The sequence below is a fragment of the Motacilla alba genome, chromosome 2 (genome assembly GCF_015832195.1).
Source record: "Motacilla alba alba isolate MOTALB_02 chromosome 2, Motacilla_alba_V1.0_pri, whole genome shotgun sequence".
In the NCBI taxonomy this organism is placed as follows: Eukaryota; Metazoa; Chordata; class Aves; order Passeriformes; family Motacillidae; genus Motacilla; species Motacilla alba.
Window position 1 is genome coordinate 85,378,300 of NC_052017.1, and position 22,834 is coordinate 85,401,133.

Below are 22,834 nucleotides of genomic sequence, written 5' to 3' on the forward strand. Positions count from 1 at the left end.
TCTGCTTCACAGGGCAATGCTTTAAACTGCTAATGTAAAACAAGCATTAAAAAGCATTTGCTATGTAGTTTATGAATCATCTGCAGTGTGAAAACATTGTAAGCAAGTGTGGCTTTTCCTCTCACTCTTTCTCCTCTTTTTTTTTTTTTTTTAATTTTGTTTTTCTGCCATAGGAAAAGAGCTCAGAACTGATTTCTGCTTTCAGTTTCTGCTGATGCATTTTTGTAGACTCACTTGCAATCTAGAGATTTCAGGATGAGCCTGAGGTCCCTGTGGTGCCAAAGTTACTGTTAACTAATAGGAATTCTCTAAGGCCTTGAAAACATCTTAGCAAGTGTCCCCCAGCTGTAATCTGAAAAGCAGTGCACACAATAAAAGTACAAGCTTTTTTAAGGGTCCTTGCAGTACCTTGGCTTATGCAGGCTTTTCCTGCCCTGGGTAAGGCTCATCCCAGACTGAGGTTTTCTAAACCAAAACATCTTCTCATGTAGCATGGCTACCTCACTTTCCTCCTTGGGTTATGGCCAGTGAATGTTTCTGGTGGCTGCCAACACTGTAAGAAGTGGGTGTCAAGACTTATGCAGAGAATATGTCGCCCATATGTAAGAGTAACAGGTGAAGATGCTGTGGACTTGTATCTTTGAGCTGATTGAACAAGATCAGCTCTGCTTGAGGAGGTACCTGCGAGAGTACATTGTCTCTGGTAGAAGATGTCAGAAGTGAGATGACTTACCTGGACTGTCACTCCTCAGATGGATTTGCAGCCCATCTCAAACATTTGTGACACGTGCCACAACTGTTGTCAAACTTGATACTTGCAGTAGTTGTTGATTCCTAGCTCTAACAATAGACCCCTTTTTGAACTGCAGTCAGTAACTTCTGTCCTCCGTGCTACAGACGAGCTGGGAGAGCATTGTTTGTGCTGACTGCCAAGGATGAGGTTATGCTCTGAAAACACCAAGGAGAAAAAATGTTCAGCATTGTTCCTCTGAGATGTACCAAAAATCTTCACGCACCAATGAAACAACCAGTGTTATGGTATCATAACAATGGTTTGTTAGGACTTCACCCCAGGCTGGGATGATGATTTCTGTTTAAGACCAAGACCAACAGATGGCATTTGTTAGGACATTGATATTTATGTACAAAGTTGCCAGGACTTTAAGAAGCGGTGCCTCTCTTAATTAAGATGATAATGCACTGCCTTGTTTGGAGACATTCTGCTCATAATGATGCTGGTGAATTATGAATAGAGGGAAATTAGTAATAACAAATGCCAGATGGAGGTAACTTTCAAAAAGAAATATTTTGTGTAATGTGGCATGTAAAGTTGACAGACTGGGTCTTAGAAGATCTTTATTATTCTTTAGGCTTTCCTGACAAAATTACTCTTTATCCTGCCAAGAAATGTGGTCCCACATGCCAGTGTGTTTTTAAGTGAGAGTAATTAAAGTGTGCCTCTAAGTTTATGGCTTGAAGTGAAATCTGTTCCTCCAATGTTTTGTCAAGAATCTATAAAAGTGCAAGAAAGGAGACAATTTATAAAAACAATCATTTTGCCAGTTCTGTACATTCTGCCTTTGAAATCAGAGGCAATTAGGGATGAACAAAACTACTTTCAAAGTTTAAAAAAATTAGTGTTAGTTCTTGCATTTTAGTTCATATTTTTCCTTTGATTGAAGATGACTGTTGGAATAAGAAATGTTTTTTTCCTAAAATTAGACCCTGCCTTTCTTGATTGAAGTAAAAATGATCACTGAGTTATAAATGCATTGAATCCTCAAATGCTAGTCCCTTTTTTGCAACCTCCTGACAGAGGGAAATAAAATTTAATTTATTTTTGTAGTGTAAAGTGGTAATTGAAAGAGAAATAGACAAGGGAAAGTAAGATACAAAATGTTGGGGTTCGATATTTAATTTTCTCATGAGATTATTATCACTCCATGGGCATTCCAGCTTTGATCTCAGGACCTGCTGGCCACTGCAGGCCACTACTCTGTTGATTGCAGAAAGGGTGCTTTCATGATGATTTGTGGATGAGGCAAGTGTGTCATCTGAGGTGACCATGAAGATTTGATTTTCTTTTGTCATTGCTCTTGGATTACAGTAGTGTAATAAAATTAAATTTAGGACTGCAGGTGTTGCATAAAGTCTCTTTCTATCAAATACACCAAGCATAGTAGACCAGGAAGGTTTGAAGAGCTCACCTGCTCTATCCCTGCACAGTCACAAATTTGCAACAACAGACTTGAGATGCACAGTCCAAGACTTCTTCCAAAGGCACAAACATTGTAGCAGGGTTCAGAAGGATAGCAGAGTTGCTTTTGTCTTTAAATTATTTCTGTGAGAATGCATTAGTAGGGGAATAAATGAAGTAATACATTTCAGTATTGGATGATGAAAAGAAGGCTTCTGGTTCATTTAGAAAAAGGTCAAGATCAGTTTTCAGGAGAATAAAACACTGTTTTGAATTATGCTAAGAACAGACTGTCCGACTATTTCTGGTATTAACGTTCATTGCTATTGGAGAAAGGATTTAACAATAGAAAGATGAGAACATGAGAAAAGAATGTCTAGAGGGAAGGCAGTCAAGGATGGGATTCAGTGGCTCTAGCTTTGATAACAAAGGCAAAGAGTGGTCTCAGACAAGTCTTTTGAGATTAATCTGGTATTTTCAGTAAACCCTAAATTTACCTAATGCAGAAAGAACAGTATTTCTAAGCATTTTCAAAAACTCTGGAGACAATTGTTTCTCACTGATCTTGTTGAAGCTATTGGGAATTTACCTGGAAGATGCCATCTTAAGTTTTAGACAACTAAATCCTGGTTTACATGCACATTTAATGAATAAGTCCTGTATCTATATTTTAAAAAGCTAATTTTTTTAAGAGAAGTCTGCCTAATAGGAAGTGGGTGCTATAATTCTTTCAAAAGCTGTACTACATTCTTGCTGTGTTGTCAGTTTTGTTTATGCTGAAGTTTTTTCTGTTGTCTTATTTTGTTTTCCCAGAAAAACTTTACAATTCCAGTGGACGGGAACTGAGACGGGCACTTTTTTCCTTGAAACAAATATTTCAGGTGAGCAAATAATAGCTGTCTAGTCTGTGATTTGAACATGAATTTATTTTTTTTATTATTTTTAATTTAATTTAGAGAATAACTTACAGTTTCTGGCAAAAGAGACTTTTAATATGTCATTTGTAATTTGGAATTGGCCAATTCCTTTTTAGAGTTTTTTATTTTTATGATCTGCCAACCTTCCCATGTTCCTTCAGTCTGTCAGGAGGACAAGATGTGGCAGAGTGAGGAGTGTAAACCTGCCAGGAAAGGAAACAAGGAAATTGAAACTCTTAGGTGGAAATTTGGACTGCTCTTTAGACAATGGCATATATTGGTATTGGGAAGACTTGGAAGGGAACTTGAAAATGTGAGCCAGGGAAACAGTGAGTTAGGGTGATGGCCCAGTGTTGGCCTGATAATCGACAAATAGTCTGGGTTTAAGGCATATAAAAAAATGAAAAGACTTGTGGGAGACATGCAGCAGTTCTGATGAGGAACGAAATTGCGCTGGGAGATCTCTGAATGTGTTTGAATTTAGACTCAGTTTAGAGGAACAGATTTACTGATAAGCCAAAAAGATGCTTCATAGAGCTGAGGAGGATATGGTAGTGACTGATCATTTTAAGGAAAGGCATGGATTTGAATGTGAATGTTCATTATGGAGGAAATCTGAAATCTGGAGGATTTTGGATCCTGTGGGGAAATAGACAATGTGATAGACAGGTGGTGTGGTGCCACTTTATTTGCTTGAATTAAAATATTGGATTTCAGATTGCTTTCACTGGATAAGGAGAAGGACTTGGGTAAACTGCGGGATGTGAGGAAATTTGTTGGAGAGAAGAGGTCAGGAAAAGTGAAAAAAAAAATCCCATCTGTATGAATTAGAGCATGCTGTCAATGTGATTCTAAAATGGGATTCATTTGAGACATTCCATTTTCAGTAAATATAAGTGAGAACAATACGAGGAGCACTTCTTTACTAATGGATCCAAATGGAGGATGAAAACCTATAATCCTTTGTTTTAGCTATAATACATAGGTGGAAAGATTTTAAACTCTTAGTTTAAAATTTTTGCTTTGTTTTAAATAGACATTTATTCTAAGAAGAATAAAAACATCTAAGAAAACTGCAAGACTGCAGAATTGCAAATTTTTTAAACACATAATCCTTTTTATAGGTTTCAAATTTAGAAATTAGAGAATGCCAAAATTAAAATTTTCTAAACAATAGGAGTGAGTGGTGGAGGGTGGACCATTTAATGTTAAATCTTGGTAGTTGAAGATGTGTTCTGGATCAGAAAAATGTCCCTGATTTTTGAAATTTTTGGACAAAAATAGGAGTTCCAGTTCAAAACACTCTGGTCATCTCATGAGTGCAGATTGGGAAAATCACTGTCCTTTCAAGAAACAGTCCCTCATTCCCAGAGGGAGACTGCTTGAGAGTCATAGGGAGGCAAGTTGGGTTTCCCTCTGAGGTTGCCAAGCATGTGGCCTGTGTGTTCACAGGAAATCAGGCAGATTTCCAAGAGTCTTCTCTGATTTATTCTCTTTTTGTGCACCTCAGCTGTTTCTGGGAAATGTTTGTATTTCTCTGTATTTATGATAATGCCCAGATAATCTGGGCACTTGCACATATTTAGCAATGAGAGGCTAAGCCTCTCTTCCCACCTATCTTTCACCTCCCATCATTAAATCCCTTCCATCATTAAATCCCTTCCATCATGAATTCTCCTAGTTTGGGTATTCATAAATGTCCTCTTCCCCGTAGGTTATTTGAAGTCTGGTAGGTATTTCTGAGCACAAGTGCTCAGTGTTTCAGAGAACACACCAGTAAGATATCTCTCTTCCAGCTAATCAGTTGTTCTAATGAAAATGCTGTTTAAATATTTATGCTCGTTAATTGAAGGGGTTGACTGTGTTAAAGAGTAACGAGAGAAGGGAAAAGTGATGCACAAACCCATATCTGTGTATGAGTTGAGTTTTAAGTGAAACCTGTCTGGCTGTTTCAGGACATAATTTTCCTTGAAGAATTTAACTTTTTTGTTTTCTAATGAATGTGATAAGGAAAGAAATTTGGGAATTATCAGTTATCACATAAAGAAGCTCTTTCTGGTGGAACTGTGGCTAATTGTTGAGCAAATGTACCCTTAAAAATCTACATATATTCTTAACATACTGATTCTCTTCGGGGGGGCCTTGAAAAGTGTTCCTTTGGCTGGACAGTATTCATTGAATATGCACAAGTATTTGAGGTAGTACACTTTCAATTGGAAAACAAGTCCCTGCCAACCTGGGTTTACCTGCCAGCTTTGCTGTCCTTAACAGCATTGCTAAGGGCGTCCTTTGAGCATGATTTTAATTTATCTTGTAATGAACCATGAGAGAGAATGTAAAGTCATTTTGTATCAGTTTTAGAAAGAAAAGCTGTTCCAGTTCTTTGCTGAAGAAAATACAAGTAAATATAATAAGATTATATTATAAATGAAACATTTTTGTCCAAAATGTCTTTTTTTTTTTGTACATGATGTGAAAGTATGTCAGCATTAGAAATTTATCATTATCGTAATAGTTTTTTTAAAGTGTGTTTTTCAACATAAATATATTTTTTATTTTGTATGCCCTTAAAAGAGAGTATTTTAAATTCCTTGAGAGTGTAACATTTTGGAAATAAGATGTGGACTTAAAAAGAATGTTTTCATAATAACAAGGTTTCCGACTGTTTTGGAGACTTCATCATGTCTTTAAGTGCCAGGACAGTTCATAACACCATTTTTTTATAATTTCATCATTGCTGACTGAATTTGGCACAGTTCTACGTCAGGATCATTTTTAATTTAAAGACCTTCAAGTAGTGTGCAGTGTCTCATTTGCATTAATTGGGAATGAGCCCAATGCATTGAATTTGAATTCCAAATAGTCAGAGTTCCTGATTTTTCACGTGAGGCCTCGGCAAAGCATAGCAATGTTTGGCAAGAGCAATGTCTTTGTTACAAAATTTAGATGAAAGATTCATTTGGCAAGTCCACACTTGGAATTTCTTTTTGATTTCTTCTGGTGGGCTGGTTTTGGCAAAATGATGAAGGTTATGTGGAGCATTTTTCTTTGACAGTGCTGCCATTCTGTTCCAGTCATTCATTCTGAAGGGGTGAGAGAGCCACAGTCATCATCTTTTTCTGGATTGTAATGCAGTTTTCTTCCTCTGTTTCCCAGTATGTTTTTAGACAAACAAACTTACAGAGTAAGATAGGATTGACAACCAGTACAGTTTCTCTCCTTTTGAAAAGATTTTCTGACAGATTTCTGAATTGTCTGTTTCTTGTAATTATCAAAACCTCATTACTTTTGTTCAAAGTGCTGAAACTTCCAAAGGCATTGAGCAGAATCCAGCTGAACATGACACTTAGAAAATCAGGATCAAAAAAATTTTATTAATTTCATAAGAGAGTTAAAAATACATCTGCTTAAAGCATTTAATTCAATATCACTCTTAAAAGCAAAAAAAATTGTGCAAAACCACAAGAATGAATATAAATAGTGCTGTGGGATTTAAGTGATACTAAAAAAGTTTATGTAACATGGCCTGTGATACAACACGATGCAATATAAAGCTTTGAAACCTATTAGCAAGTGTACCTTGTCATTACAAAGCATAGTTTCAAATCATGCTGATTGCATCATTTCAAAATAGGAAATCACTGGATAAGAATATGATGCTGTAAGAAAAATAAGAAAGCCATAAAGCACGTTTCAGGTCTGTTGAAATCGATAACCTTGTGCAAATCTGCTTATTAAAATTTTGGAAAATACTTTTAATCAATATCAATCAATGCATTAGGTTTTCTGATAAGCAAACCTCAAGTGTCTATCTTAAAGTCTTCAGGAAAAGAAGATAGTTCTTTTTTAGGATTGTTTTGCCTGCAAGTGTCATTTGACAGGGGCAGGGGCAGGAGATCCCCCATTAGTTTTTTTAAAGAGCCTAGATTCCTGTTTTGTGTTGTGATCAGACTATCAAGGGACACAGTTACAGAATATTCTCTTACAGAATTTTCATCTGTTGTTGAGAAATTCATTAATCATGGAACAATTGAGCTTTGTGTTAAAAATGTCACAAAGAACAGCTATGTGGGGGCCCTGGAAACATTAACTAGAAGGTGTTCAGAAGACACAATCTTATCAGTGACTGAAATCAAATGTCACACACTTCAGCTGCTAAGGAGTCATCAATCATCCTTAGGAGTGCAGAAGGAGTATTCTGTGTTTGCCTCATTGATCTCAAGGAAGGAGGCTGCTCCTTCCCCTCCTGCAAGCATGACTGATGACTCCTTAGGGTTTGAAGCTGTGTGACACTTGATTTAGGGCTGCTGTCATCACTTGTGAGGAGGCTGCCTGCCACCTCTCCCCTTTAAGAGCCTCTTGGAAGGATTCTTGTTTAAGTCATGAAAAAGAAAAACCTTCATTTCCTTCACAAATCAAATTCAGCAGAGTTCTATGTAGCAGTTTACAAATCTGTTTAATCCTATTTTACAAAGGAGATGTCTCATTACTGCTTAGAAATTATAAATAAAATAGATATGACACATTACAGGTCAAAATTAGTTTCTCAGTTTCATTAGCAAGAAGAGTGCCTTATTCATGTCTAGACAATGTTACAGCCCAAGATCTAAACAGTGGTTAAAGAGAGTAAAAAATGTGAACTGCTTACACCATAAAGATAGCCTAAAACTTAGGAAGCCACCAGTGTTCCTTCTCTAATCACTGTGAATGTTTGAATTGTAACAGGAAATGTTGTTTAGTATGATGTCTCTGTCTACTTCAGCTTCCTCAATATGTAATACAATGCCTGAATGCTGCTTATCTGCCATGAAGAATATACCTGGTAGGGTTTGCTCTAGGTGACTTTTCTAGGAATTTTTAATTCTGCTATTAACTGGGAGGACAAACACACAGTGTGTTGATCAATCTGCTGTCTACAAAAGGTGAAAAAAAGAAGAAACTCTGTCCCCATCAAGTCAGTGGCATAAAATATCTTTAGTTTCACTGCTATTTTCATCTGGTTGTTGAGTGTATATAGGGAGATAGACTGTGGTAAACAGAGATATGTACAGCAGGACTCTTTTTTGTTCATTTCCTGCTAAATGCCATTATAAGGGGGAGGCAGCCAACGATTTTCTGCCTAATAATTGAATAGCTTAATGTGAGACTGAGGTGTGACTTTTTTTTTTTGCTTGCTTGCTTCTTGCACTCACAGAGGAAAAAAGAAGTTATGTAGGGGAAAAAAGGTCTTCTAATTATCTGGGTCTTATTAACTGAATAAAATGAAATATTGAAAGCAGAAATGTGCCTACAAATTGTTCAACATGTTAAATAGGAGCACAGTTTATTTTCTGTGTTGTTTCTTTCAGCCTGTTTTAAGTATTGAAGCACAGTTCACCTCCCTCTCAGTTTATTGTTCTGCACAACCCAAAAAGGCAGCCCAACATTTGCAGTAGTAGAACTTCATGGTAATTCTGGGACTTTTCTCAGGTGAACATGGCATTCATCCCAGGTACAAAGTTAAGTTCAGTGGGAGCACTAGAAGTAAACATTATATCGTCACAGTAAGAAGGCTTTCTACCTGCAGCTCCCTCATCTGTTGCAGAAATTAGGCAGATTATGTAAAAGTAGTGGAGTTAAAGTCACAAAAGAAGAAAGCATCATGTTAAGAGTAAAGGGGAAATAAGACTTTTTTGGAGAAGATGGTGGTGAAGATGAGGCAGGATCACAATAATTCAATCTTGGTAATTGAAGAAAGCAAAATTAAAGAGCATAAGTGACATGGGAACAACTTTGTTGTGCAGGCCAAGGACCCTTTTCTATCTAAATTTTATGTTCAGTTAACTTAAGACAACAGTAAATATTTGGGGTTTTCAGTTACATCCACTGAAGGAATCTTTGTTTTTGTCTTAGTTGTCTTTTGTCTTAGTTGCGTCTATTTCCTTCCCTACATGTTAGGTGCCAATATGTGTGTTTTACTGACTTATTATCTATCAGAAAAAATGTAAACATAGAAGACTTTAGGCTGATTTTTCCCCTTGGTCTAACCTAAATTTGGCCTCTTTCAGTTTGTACCTTGTTCTATTACTCCTTGTCCTATCACTACAGTTCCTGATGAAGAATCCCTCTCTGACTTCCCTGTAGGCTTTCTTCAGATACTGGGAGGTTGCTATGAGGTCTCCATGCAACCTTCTCTTCTCCAGGCTAACCAGCCTCAACTCGCTTGGCCTAGTTTTGTAGGAACAGTGCTCCAGTCCTCTAATCCACTTCATGGCCCTCCTCTGCACTTGCTCCAACAATTCCATGTTCTTCTTATGTTGGACACCAGAACTGTGCACAGCACTCCAGGTGGGGTCTCACCAGAGCAGAGCAGAAGGGGCAGAATTCCCTCCCACACACTACTGTGGCCACACTGCTTTGGATGCAGCCCAGGATACAACTGGCTTTCTGGGCTGCCAGTGCACATGGCTGGCTCATGTTGAGTTTTCATCAACCCAAATTTCCCCCATATTTTTCCTCCAAGTTTTCTCCACAGGGCTGCTATCAATCGCTTCTCTGCTCCACCTGTAAATGTGTTTGCAATCGCCATTACCCAGATCACTTTGCTGAACTCCATGAGGTTTGTATTGGCCTACCTCAGTCCTGTCAAGGTCCCTCTGGATGGCATCCCTTCCTTCCAACAATAGAACTAGGGATAAATTTTCATTGTTGTCATCACCAGAAGCCATTGCAGCCTGGCTAAGTATATTGCCTCGCTGATAGTAGGAGGGGATGGTAATTTCCATGCATGCTGTTGTTGTAAAATGTTGCTCCATGTAAATAGATGAAAGAATAGGAAAAAAGGCAACAATGTAAAAATACTGGTGTCTTTGTGTAATGTTGTGGCCATGCTTCTACACAGATGTACATGAAATGAGTTGGGAAGGTGTAAAGACTGGTGAACAGAAGAAAATGAGGAGTAGAGCCACAGCATGGAGGAGTGTAGGGAAAAGTTTGGAGGGAAGAGGAATGGAAGCTTGGCAAAGCTGGTGAGGTCTGTAAAGTGGGTGAAGTGTATTTGCAATCAGCAAGTAGAGCAAGGGGAAGGAGCTTCCATTGAGATACAAACCAGATGCTTGGTCCTTGCAGACCCTTTATCACTTAAATGCTTCTACCTCATTTATTTCTACCAGCTGAGCAGTTCTGGGACATCCCAGTCGAGGGCAATCTTGTTCTCAAGGAACTGTTCTTCTAGTTGTGCTGTTGGGAATTTGACAGAAGAAAGACAGCAAGTGAACCTGCCAAGCACCTATCTTGGGGTAGTTTCTGGGTTACCAAGTATCACAGAGTGGAAATACATGTCTGAGAGAAATGGACTCTGTCACAGCAGAGGGCTCTGAGATCTGTGTTTGGTTCATCCTCTAGGAGTAAAGCTCTGACACAAAATAGAGATGAGGTTTCATATTTAGTGCAAGACTTACCTACTTAACCACTAGCTCATCTAGTCCATACATAGAATTGTTTTGTAGCTTTGTAAATAATTGATGTTGAAATGGGAATACAGTCTTGAGAGACTCGTAGGACTTTGGTTTATGTATGGATGTGTGTAGATATTGTATGGATGTGTGTGTATATGTGCGTGTGTGTATGTTTTTGGAATGATTTCTTTCTAGATTTGTTTGCAATAGATGACTTGGCTTTTAAAATGGACTGAAATAAACAGTGACAATTGAATTAGATAATATCAGGCACTTCTGGATTGGCAATCTAGTATTTTAATTATATCAATAATTTTGGAGTCCAAAGGACAGAACTATAGTTTGAAGTGTGGGAAAGCAACTATAAATTATATCTTGGCAATCTGCGCTCCTTCAATCACTTCCTGACTATGTTTACTCAGTTTCAAGCCAGAGTGAGTTTTTCTAATGGCAAACATTGCAAGCCAATCTTGATCTGCAAAATGCAACCTGTCGCTTAGCCAATAAAAAATCTGGACCATGGAAATGCTTTGGGATTTCTGTTTCTAATAGAGCACAACATAACTTTTATTACTACATCATTTTAGTCTTGTCAATGGGAGTAATTATCTTGCTGGTAACTTGAGCAGATGTGATGCACACTGAAGGCAGGTAGCAGTAGTTAAAAGCATTATTGTGGAGGCTTAGTTGTGATATATTTCTAATGTAGTCACTGAGATTGCAGAGGTAGACAGCCGAAAGGGCGGCTGAGAGGAATTGCATGCTAATTTTCCATTGCTGCTGGAATGGAGAATTGTATGAGCATTTGAAATTGCGCAGGGAGCCTGTGGATATGAAGGCTCTCAGGTCATGGAAGTGTGTTCTGGTCTGTGCTGCCACATGGCTGCTGCTGCCCAGGGCAGTCAAATTAGGAGCAAAGTATGGGGTTGGTTTGGGATATTTTTGTGTATGTGAGGGTCTTCCAGATCCAGAGGAATGCTTAAGAAAAAAGATCTGTTTCTATTCTCCTTGTACTATTAAGTATAGGAAGGGTGGAACAAGTACCTACTCATTGTTGATGCTATTGCTAATAGAAACCTGGATTTTATCATTCTTCCTTTATGCACTCAGTAACAGAGAAAGATTTTGAAGTATATTGGGCAATATTCCTTTATTTACTTTCTTGTGGTGGAGGGCCAGATACATTGTCATTTGAGATTTATGCCAGCAAAAGCCTGCAGTCGTGCATGGTTTGCTCTTTGACCTGCCTCCTCCTTCCTCCCTTTCCTCACCAGTCAGCTGCTGTCCCTCTGCTGCTAATTTACATCCCCAAATGAATGAAGCTTAATCCCTAAACCTTAATCCTCCTAAAACCAGCTGAACTTTGTGATCCTATCTTGACTTTGCAGGAGATTAAAAATAAAAAAGAGGGGGGGAGGTGGGGGCTCCCACCTTTGAAAAAATGTGCTTTAACTTCTAAAGAGTGCAGCCATCTTTTGTGTTTTTCAGAGGGGTAAAATGCACCAACATTTTATTGATCAATGTATTTTTTCTTGTTATTTTATTTTTTCACAGTGAGCTTAATTATTTGGGGTTTCTGTTTCAGTTCTGTTTTCTTGTTGTGCAGTGTAAATTCTTGGCAGGGATATCTGAGGAAGAGAGCTTTCCAAGGAGACCTTGCTCTGACATAATAATGTGGACTAGGCACAGTGCACTCTGCCATGATACTGTTTCATAGATGAACATAGCAATGAATCAAAATTTCACTAGCTCTCCCTCTTGAAAAGTAGGGATATTTACTTCAGGAGCCAGGCCAGGTAGTATCTGAATGAGCTGTGCCCTTTCTGCTCGTAGGATTCTGTATTGATATGCTGCCAGCATCCTGTCCCAAAAGATTTCTGGCACCAGAGGAGGTTACTCCTCCTCTTTAAGTTGATATATATTTCTTCTCATATGTATGGTGCCCAGTGAATTGGCAAAATTCATCTTCCCTTTTGCTTAGGTGAATTATCACAGTGTTGGAATGTGAATGCAGTATATCTTTGTGAAGCTACAATTTTTGGTCTGCAGAAAAAAACCAGAGCTGACCTGATAATCAGAGTTTAAACCTCTCTTAATAGGGATGTTGCAGAGTGCCAGAGCGGAGAGGGAAGCTCTTCCTCTAGCAGACAGTGAAATGCATCAACCACTGGAGCTGGTTTGAATGCAATCCCCTCTTGTAAACCAACAGGCAAAGCTTAGTGAGGAGATTCTCCTGTCTGTGACTGGTACTCTGTCTTCCTGTGCTGCTCTCACTTTTAGGCTGGATTGCAGCAACTTTTGCCTTTTGGAAGGTTTGGTCAGTACGGAATGTGATTGCTGGCTCTCTCAATAATGTGTCATGTGGAGAACACAGGCTGGGGAACCTAGAAACAATGGGAAACTCACGATTTTTCTTATTTAAAGAAATGAACATTATAAAATGTGCAGTCTTTAATTCTGTAACAGAAACAGGAAAGAACTGTACAAGATAGAATTAAATATGGGAATGCTTAAGCACACAGAAACAATGGGTTAGCTTATTAAAGGAAGGGGAAGAAGCTCAAAACATAAAAATAAGATTCTTCTTGGTGAAAATCTTATAGACAAGCAACTTGTTTTGTTTTATGATTCCTTGGAAAGACAGTATTCTGCACAGCTGTTAGCCACGTAAGAAAGAAATACATATGTGCATATCCAAGTGTGAATATTCCTTACTAATCCAGTCTCCCCAAATACTTGGAATGAAGCTTTCAACAGTGCTTGTTAGATTTTATAAAAAGAAATTCCCCTCGAGAAACTATGTTCCAAAACCTCAATTCTTATTAGGAAATGAAGCAACTTTCTTGTGGCATAAAAATAATGATGCTTTGGGTAAAAGCTCTCAACCATACGGCCCACAGAAATAGCAGGCTTCAGAAAAATTTATCTTAAACAGTACATAAACAATTTATCTTAGCACGTGAAAGCTGCACACCAGATAAAACATGTTCTTGCAAAGTGCCGTTCCTTAGAAAAACATTTTCAGTCTCCATCTTCAGGTAAGACCTTGCAAAACTGCATTATAAAGTATATCAAATAGTACAAACATATGGGAAGGAAGACAATGTACCCCACTACTTCTGCCAGTGGCACAGGAGCCCATGGTACAGACTGCTTGATCACAGGGTTTGTGGGGTCTTTTTAGTTGCTAGGCTGAGTTATGGAGGTGAAAAAGTATAGTTTGTGCATTTTGTCAACTCCATAAGCAAGTTTTAAAGTCACCACTGAGTATATTTAGTGTCTTTTCTGTTATACATTGGATGAAAATAGACATCTATTGCACAGATATACATTATCTTCTTTGAGAAGCCTAAAAAAGGAAGAGACATGATCTAATTTAAGTCGGTGAATAAATGAGCAAAATATATTTATCTGATGAGGCCAATGGTACCTTTTCATAAAGACTTTTAAGTAGCCAGCCTTTGTGTCATGGCACAATCTTTATGGTTGCAGGAGCTTAGCAGGAAGCTTAGAGAGCTTTGCCTGTTTTGCTGCTTTTCTCATCAGTGCCTTAATGCCTGCTGATTAAGGGCTCATAAATCTTTGCAATATTAGCAGAGGAATCCTGTTCCATAGCAAAACGCAACATTTCCCTGCCTCCATCTAGCTGCTATCACACACGTGTGGCATGTACTTGTAGGTATCATTGTCACACTCATGCCATATATTCTGAACAATGAATGCTCTCTTCCTGGTAACCTGAACCTCTTAACCACTGCTAGAGAGTAGCCTTTACTCTTGAGGTCACCTAACTTGGCAAGTCAGTGAGTTAATGGGTCTGAAAAGATTATCCTAGACCAAAATTGATGTAAACATTCTCCTTTCAATGTAGAACGCATGGGCTTGCATGCCTTTCATCTTTCACTGCACATTCCAGATGTTTGCTTCTTTCCTCTCATCATATATACATGATGGGATAGATAATGTACTGAGTTGAGATTTATGTCTAAGGCATGATGTGTTTGTACTCTACTTCATTACACCTTCTTTTTCCTTTTTATTTGGGAAAGGAGAAGTACCTTAAAAGCCTTTATTTAAATTCAGGTTAGATTTGTTTATTCAGTGCTTTCCAAAAGCAGTCTGGTTGGAGTTCCTCATCCCCTCTATTTCCTCTGCTGTTCTCCTGCAAAATATCTCCTTTCAGTTTAGAGTGACTCTATGACTTGGTTGCTGTGAAAAAGTTCCAGAAGACAGACCTCAAAATTTGCTTTGAAAAGGTCCATATTAATAAATAAATAAATAAATAAATAAATAGACAAATAAATAAATATCATCAACATAAACCCAGATTTTTACCTTGATTTATTTTGACAATCAAATGCTAATTTCTAATTTTTCCCCAGGTGATACACTAATATGTATTCACTATTTAAGGTTATGGGAAAACATCCTAAAATTACAGTGGCTGTTTCAGTGTTGATCTTTCACTGAATGTCGGCAGCGCTTAATTGCTAAATGCTATTAAAAATTTAATTTTGTTTTTTGGGTTCAATGTAGAAGACTCTGAAACTGAACTACTGTTAACTTCACAGCTATATGGACTTTTTTTTTTTTTGTTCATCCAGATGTCATTTATTTTTCCCAAACAGGCATTTTAGGTCTATTAATAAAAGTCAGAATCTGCAGACCACAGTTATTCCTACTTTTTCCTGTTTTTCCAATGTTCTTTGTTTCACTATGCGTCAATCTGCAATAGATTCCTTTTTTCCTCAACTCAAGGACTATGCAAACACAATTGATGCAAAATCAAAATGTATGCTCAAGTATCAAGAAAAGACATTTTAAGAAAAAGGAAATGTTTTTGAACTAGGACAACATTACTATTGGAAAAAAATGTGATTATTTCACTCAATATTTAGATATGTTATATATATTTTTCTCTTTAATTAGATAATTTGTTACCATGACACATAGCCTTAGTTTACCTGAAACCTTAATATACTCTACATTAAGGTTAGTTGGGAGATTGCATAGATATGTTTCCTCTCTTGAGTTTTAAGAGAAACTAGATTCAGAATTCTTAAAGAAGAAGAAATTATCCAGGTATCTTTGAATTAAAAACACCATCTAACAAAGGGATACATGGGAGGGAGCACTCACTTGGTGGTGAAAATGAATAGAGGAAATTTGTCTTCATAAAACTGTGGGCTTGCATCTGTAGTGCCTTGGTCTGACATTTGAGTTTGTAAACTCCTTAGCTTTCCATAAAACACTATTAAGGCTTCTCTATAGCTACTGGGAAAAAATAGCACTCCTAAGAGATGAAACATTGAGACTAAGAAATAAAAAGAATTTTTAGCTCAAGGGTGCATATGCACGGGCGAATTTTATCTTATGTATTTTAGGCTTTTACATCCTTTCACCAAGATATGGGGCATGATTGCATGCTTCCACTTTGTATACTTTTATACTTTATTTAAAGGATAAATCACCTTTATCATGTGATAAATTTGTGTATCTGCACATGATTGTATAATATTTTTCACATTGATTTAACAAATTTGACAAGCTAAAACATGAAATGGATTTTTTTTCCTCATAATTTCTAAACTTCTCACAAACTGATAGATCACCTTCCAGTTATTAATATCCCCTTTGGTCAGACTGTAGGAATTATGTATGTTTCTCTGGTGAAAGAAGGAAATTAATAATAAATAAATCCTCCAACTGAAAGGAATTTGCAGTAAGTGAAATGTCTCACTAAAAGGGGCTTGATTATTTGATTTCTCTTGGCAGTTTGCTAAGCATTTGCCATGAATTCAAAAATCACTTTCAACAAATTTTGTGGGTGGATCTTGGGTTCTTGGAGCTGCATTATTGGAAAGCTGGGATTTATGTCCGTTACACTCTTGTGTACAAAAGCATAAATTAAGATTACTTAAAAGAAGTCAGTCAGCAACTGGGATTGTCAGCAGAGTAATTGTCTCCCATTAATATCTTTAATTGGTCTTGTGCCTAATTTTCATGGCTAATTCATTAAGGGCTGTTTAATCCAGCTCTTAGTAGCTTCTTACTTGTCTGCATGAGCCTCCTGTAAGAACAGACAAGCTTTAGATGGGGTGGTCTATGGTCCCTTGGCACAGCAGTTATGCATGTAAGGCCCAGGAAACCCCTCCACTCCCTGGTATCCCTGTGTTATGGGATCATTCTGCTACCCTGAGGAAAGAAATGATGATGAAAAAACAGTGAACCACTTTAGCAAGCATACATTCCTGGGAAATTTTCTCTTGTATTTGCTGTTTTCCATCACAGTGTGGGTGTACTGTCTACTAGTGCTCTTACCTTTAATATTTTAGTTTCCCATTCTAAATATAATGAATTAATATAATAATAAATATAATATTACATTGCAATAAAACCAGTTTTAAAGTTTTGCTGTACACAGCTAAAATACTGAAACTGGAATTATGCTAAGGAATAGAGATGATGGTCTCTTGTTGATCCTGACACTTTGGGGCTTTAAGGTTATTTGTTTATGTGGTATGATGAGAGATTTAGTATTGTGGAGAATGTATACAAGCCTTCAAAGAAGAAAAAAGTCATATTTTGCAAATTTTAATTTTCTGTTGTTGACTGAAAGGGTAAAGCATGTTTTTTCTTGCTTTGCACTGATGTATTTCATTCTGATTTTAAAACTCAAAATTCTGCTTTTGGTCCTCTGTATAACAATTTTCATATCAACTTGCTTACAACATGTGAAACATAAAATCAGTGTTGCATGCATGGGTTTTTTGGGTTTTTTTACATTATGATATAATATGTTTCTTAGTCTTTCAAAAATCTAATTCAGCTTTTGTTTTCTCCTGTGACAGGATGACAAGGACTTGGTTCATGAGTTTGTTGTTGCTGAAGGTCTGACTTGCTTAATCAAAGTGGGAGCAGAAGCTGACCAGAATTATCAGAACTACATCCTGAGAGGTAAAGGAAATTCATCCAAAAGTTGTTTTTATTGCTTGGAAGCTCTCACAGGTTTGCAGCAACTTGCTGGGTAAAGTGTGTTTGAACTTCTAAGTTTGGTCCCAATTCTTTCATGTTATGCAAGAAGCTAAGGGAAGATTAATACTCACCACTGAGCAGAGTGAACTGGAATATTTGGAATCATGATATTCTCCCCCTTGTTCACCTTTTCTTGTAGATTACACTGCAAATCTCTAATTCTAAGAAAGAAAAGGCATTCTAAAGTCTTCAGTGTATAGCTGTGTCAGAGGGCACACAACAAAGTAACTTCTTGGAGTGTGGTCGTCTTTTACAAAGGAGCTGCTGTGAACAGGTTGGACGCAGCAGGAGGAGTTCTGTGAGCTGTATTTCTCTCTTTTCTTGCAGTGATGGGTGGCTGCTGACCTCCCAAGCAGCATGGATGGTTTTCTCCATGCTGCTTAGACAGTTGAAAAGTACCAGGGGAAACAGAGAGGGGCAGGACCTAGCCTGCTCCATCACCCTGTTGGGAGATGTATTTTCTTATTTCTTTCCTTTCCATTGTGGTGCAGCAGAATGCAGCATCATTGGTATCTCTGGATATCATGCAGAATCTATGGAATAGACCAGGAGAAAGTCATACCTTAAGGGGTCAGTTGGCTGGAAAGAATTTTAAGCTATCTGGCATTTTGGAGTTAAAGAGGTAATGAGAGGGTAATGTTCTGTTCTTTGTACTTAAAAGATAACTGGCAAAGGTAGGGTTTGGAGAGGAATTTGGAAAAGGTGTGCTATGTGATTAGAGAGCTGATTTCCTCTATTGTGGGCCAAATGGGTGCATGTGTTTTTCCTCTAGCCAGGGAACCTAGGCTGTAAGTTTGGAGAATTTCTTCAGTATTTTGAGGGGAGAACAGTCACTCCAAGGGATCTTTGCTGCTGGATGATCTCATACTAAATGGAAGCTGCTTACAAATGCATAGTTGTGGTAGATTGCTCATTTGAGTTTTCTTGGACTGACATATATAGCTATTTAAAAATGTCACTTTGAGGTATTTAACTGCTAAAACTCAAACTACACATTGAGGGGCAAAACAAAAAAAAAACCAAAAAAAAAACACACCAAAAAAAAAAAAAAGGGAAAGAAAAAAAAAAGGATTTTGTAAGAACCAGAAATGCTGAATTATGGAAAGCAAAGATTCAAATAGTAAGTGGGGCTTCATGCAAAGACATTTGAAGATAAGACCAGGTTTGGAGGTGTAAAAGAAACAAATCAGTACTACAGGAATTATGTTCTACATCAGTAGCAGTTCAGTCACATAAAAATACTTGAATAGAAGACAAGGACACAGAAACATGTGCAATTAAAAGTTTCTGGGAGAAAACTGGCCATATATGATCTCAGAAAATTCAGACTGGAAGCAAAATAAAAGTGCTATATGGGACAGTCTGGCCCTAAGTCTAAGAACCTTCCCATTCTCCTTCCCTTCCCATACCCTAATGCACCCAGCATTCAAGGACATCTAATGGTCTCTTTCTTGTGGTGGCTTTCAAGGGCTTGGTTTCCGTGATCTAAAATTAGAAATTTTCACGTTAATTCAATGAATGATAAAACAGAGACTTAGTGTCAATGTCCATGGCATCATACAAATGCAATTGCAAACTCATCTTGTTGCATTGTTAGTAACCAGTGATTTCAGCTTGTTTAAAATGAATATAACAAAACGACATTAACAATAGCAAAATACCTAACTACATAGAAGCATGCCATAAAGGTAAAAACATTATTTTAGGAAGATGCTTTTAGGGATTAGTAACTTCTGAAATCAGGTATTTTTTTTCCCTGCATTGCTGCTGTGTGAGGCTGAAGTTTCTCTCTGAGTAGTGTACCCTAGCATCCTTTACAATAATACATTTTTTTTTCTGTGTGATGTGGGCCTCATTTCAGTTTTGGTCTTGATTGTCTTTCAGGAATTTCAAAGCTTGTTACAACTCCAAAATTATGTCAGGTGGATTGCAGTTGCAGGGGGCAGCATGTACTTTCTGAATAGGTCTGTGTGTGCAATGACATAAAGATAGATTTGGAAGTACAGTATAGCCAAACAATCTTATCCGAATACATTGAGGACGGTGCTGAAAAGAAGCATTAAATACATCATGTAAGAGTGTTTCTGGTGTATTATTTTTGGAAGATCAGTGATTGCTTAGGTTGTTTTATTGTTTTGTTGTTTTGTTTTTGGGGTTTTTTTGGTTTTTTTTTTGGTGGCAGTTGTGTGTACCTATTGCAGTGCTGCATTTTACTGAACCTGGAGTACTGGTAAATAGGTGAATAAATTTTACTGAAGGTACATCACAGTTAGCCCAGAGGGGGGGATGTCCTGTAAGCTCTAAGATTAGTGTTAAGTAGTGGAGATTTGAGAAGTAAAAAGTAGTCTCTTTTTAGAGATTTTATGCCTTCCTGCAGTGGTGTCCTTGTTCTGCAGATCCTTTTGGAGTGGAATATTTTCCTTATTTTCATTTCACTTAACATAAATCATAAACAGATGGGATTTCTCCTAAGTTCCATATTTTGGCATTTCTCCAGCACCTTTGGTGTCATTCACTCTTTTCCTGTGGCAATTCTAACTTAGTTTGCAGGGCTTGTGACAGTAAGTGGCAGCCTTAGGCATGGCATTCCCTCCTTTGCTTTGAGGACTCACCTACATGAGACTGTCCATCATCTTTACTGAGCAATTTCCCAGTGTTTCATATCAACTTGTTTGCCTGCACTCATCAAAAAATAGCTTTGTACCTGGAGGAAAAATAGGCTGGAAATACACATATGCTTAAGGGCTGTAGGTGCTTCAGTGAGTTCCAAGTTGTTTCTTGAGGACATTATTTTCCTTTTTCCAAAAGTCTGCACTGTTTCACTATAATGTTTCCTGGTTGTGAATTTCTGCTTAGGGGTTTTGACTTGGTTCAAGTCAGAGTGAGCTGCCAAAAAATGATTAAATATGAGTAATGAAAATTTTAGTTACTTTAATGGGTAAGTGAAGAGAAGGTACGTGTGGCTTTTACATACAATGCTGAGAAATCCAGACAGTTTATTGTTGATTTCTAAGGAATGACTGTTTATTTCTGCTCAGGTCCCTTGAACTAGGGCTGCTTGACCGTACATTTCCCAAAGTGTTCCCTTATGTCAGCATATAACCTATAGACTTGAAGCTACAGTAGCCAGGGCTTCTCCTGAGGGTTACTTTTTAAAAAGACTAGCTTAGAAAACAGCTTTTGATCCTCCTTATTTAACAGTTCTTGAAACTAAATTTATTCTCCAATATTCCTTTTAGTTCTTATGGACATCTGAAGAAACCATGTTTTGAGGGACTTCCCCCCCTCCCCCCACCCCATGGAAACAGGCTTGTTTTCCTTTTGTTATTTCTTCCCTCTTCCTTTTTTTCACAAGGAGCCATAAGGATGACGAACTTCATTGACATCACTGAAGTTAAAATTTTCTGTCCCAGTTACAGGATTGCAGTATGGTGGATTTTACCTTAATATTCAAAACCGGATAGGAATGGGTTAAAGGTAATTAAAATATTCATAACTGATGAGGATTAATATAAATCCTATTGTAATATTGAAGATTCTTTGGATATAATTTTGAGATCATCTGTTCTTTGCACAGTATGAGAAAGCAACACATGAAATGCCATGGTAGCTGTCATGTTTTCTGATAATTTAGCCAGTGCTGTTGGGAAGGTGAGAAAAAAAAGCAGCTTGTGTAGACCAAGGCTTAATTCTTTTAAAGATATACTGAATAAGTAAGATATGAGGTTCAGGGAAGGCTTTGCTGGCCCTGCAGTTTGAGGAGTTCTGCCTGGTGGGGTCTTGTGCTGTCTGTCCCTCAGATCAAATGAGAAAGTTGTCAAAAAGTCATGCAGCCTCATTTGTAGAGTCTAATTGTGTACTTGGGTCCATATTTGGCTTCTTATGGATTCAGATCTGTATTTAGAGGTGTCCATAATTAGATGAAAGCTAGATATTGTTCTTGTGGTCTGAAAGCACAGGCCAAGTGTTCAGTCTGAGCAGGCAAAGGCCTTGACCTTGCTGCAAGGTCTAAGGAGCTAGGGCTGAGGATAAAATAGGAACAGCAGTCATGGTAGACTAGTCATACAGTGCTCATACTAGACTATGCTTGAATCAAATTCAGCTTTTGGGTGCAGCTCTCTGATTTAGTGAGAGCTGTGTGCTTATATGGAGAATAAGAATTTGAGTGTCAAGTCTGGATGAGAGATGGTTTCAATTTTGTTTGGCAGTTTTGAATTTCTAGTGTTAGGATGTTTTTTAAAAGAAGAAATAAAGAAAAAAATAGTGCTTGGAGGAGCCTAAGAGTTATGATTTGAGGTAATATTTGTGCTTTAAGTTAACCACTCCTCCTTAAATCCCTAAACCATTACTATAATCTAAAATGAAAGGAAATTAGAATCCTAAAAACATTTAGGAAAAAGGCCCTCAATATCACTGAGTTCAACCATTAACCTAACACTGCCAAATCCACCATGAAACCATGGCCCTAAGCACCAGTCTGCACATCATTTAAGTATCTCAAATGACATTAGAGTCAAAACTTAATAATTTAGACTTAATACAATTATCTGGGCAGAACACAGATAATTCTATAGGTTGCAGTAGACCATTTCCCGGTCACAGACCCTCTGCATTTCTGATAAAGTGCTGAAGTCCTGTGTGTTTCTAAAGATATTGGTGCAAGCCGAGAAGATAATGGTAATGGTCCTGGGTAAGGGATCTGACATACTCTGAGGGACAGTGTCATAGCATTTAAAAGGATTAAAGGTTGATAAATTCATGCACAAAGTCAACAGCATCTTCAGTCTGATAGAACGGCACCTTTATTATTATGCCCTACAATTTTTTCCTTATAAGTAGTAAATGTTGTTTGTTTTGGAATTACATTTTTACAAGCATGCTTTTATCTTCATGCAGATAGAAGGAGTATATGATAATACTCTTTTTTTCTTTTTTTTTTCTTTTTTTTTTTTTTTATGAGTTTTGCAAGACTTTTTGGGACTTCTTAGTAATTTTATGAAGGGCTTTTACCAGAAAAGTTCTATATGAGTCCTAAAATGTAAATAAAAAAGAACTGAGTGTCTTAAAAAACTAAAATCACATGTGAAATATAACTCCAAGGCACATTTTGATCTTTGTTACATGCTTAAATTATGAGGGATCCATTAAAACAGTTTACTTCAGTTTTACTGATAGCTGCAATTTGCACAGATGTGAACTGCCAGTGATGGAGAAGTTCCCGAGAGGAGCAGTGACTACCCAAGATAGAG

General features: G+C 37.5%; 1 protein-coding gene across 13 annotated transcripts in view; it reads left to right on the plus strand.

Annotated features, from left to right (window-relative positions):
* Positions 1-22,834, plus strand: part of FHOD3 (formin homology 2 domain containing 3) — a 376,649-nt gene that overhangs the window by 169,108 nt on the left and 184,707 nt on the right. For all 13 annotated transcript variants that reach the window (XM_038126866.1, XM_038126862.1, XM_038126863.1 and 10 more), the window contains exons 4-5: positions 3,011-3,078; positions 17,402-17,507. In XM_038126866.1, the coding sequence (XP_037982794.1) occupies positions 3,011-3,078; positions 17,402-17,507 (174 nt within the window). The remainder of the gene's footprint in view (positions 1-3,010; positions 3,079-17,401; positions 17,508-22,834) is intronic.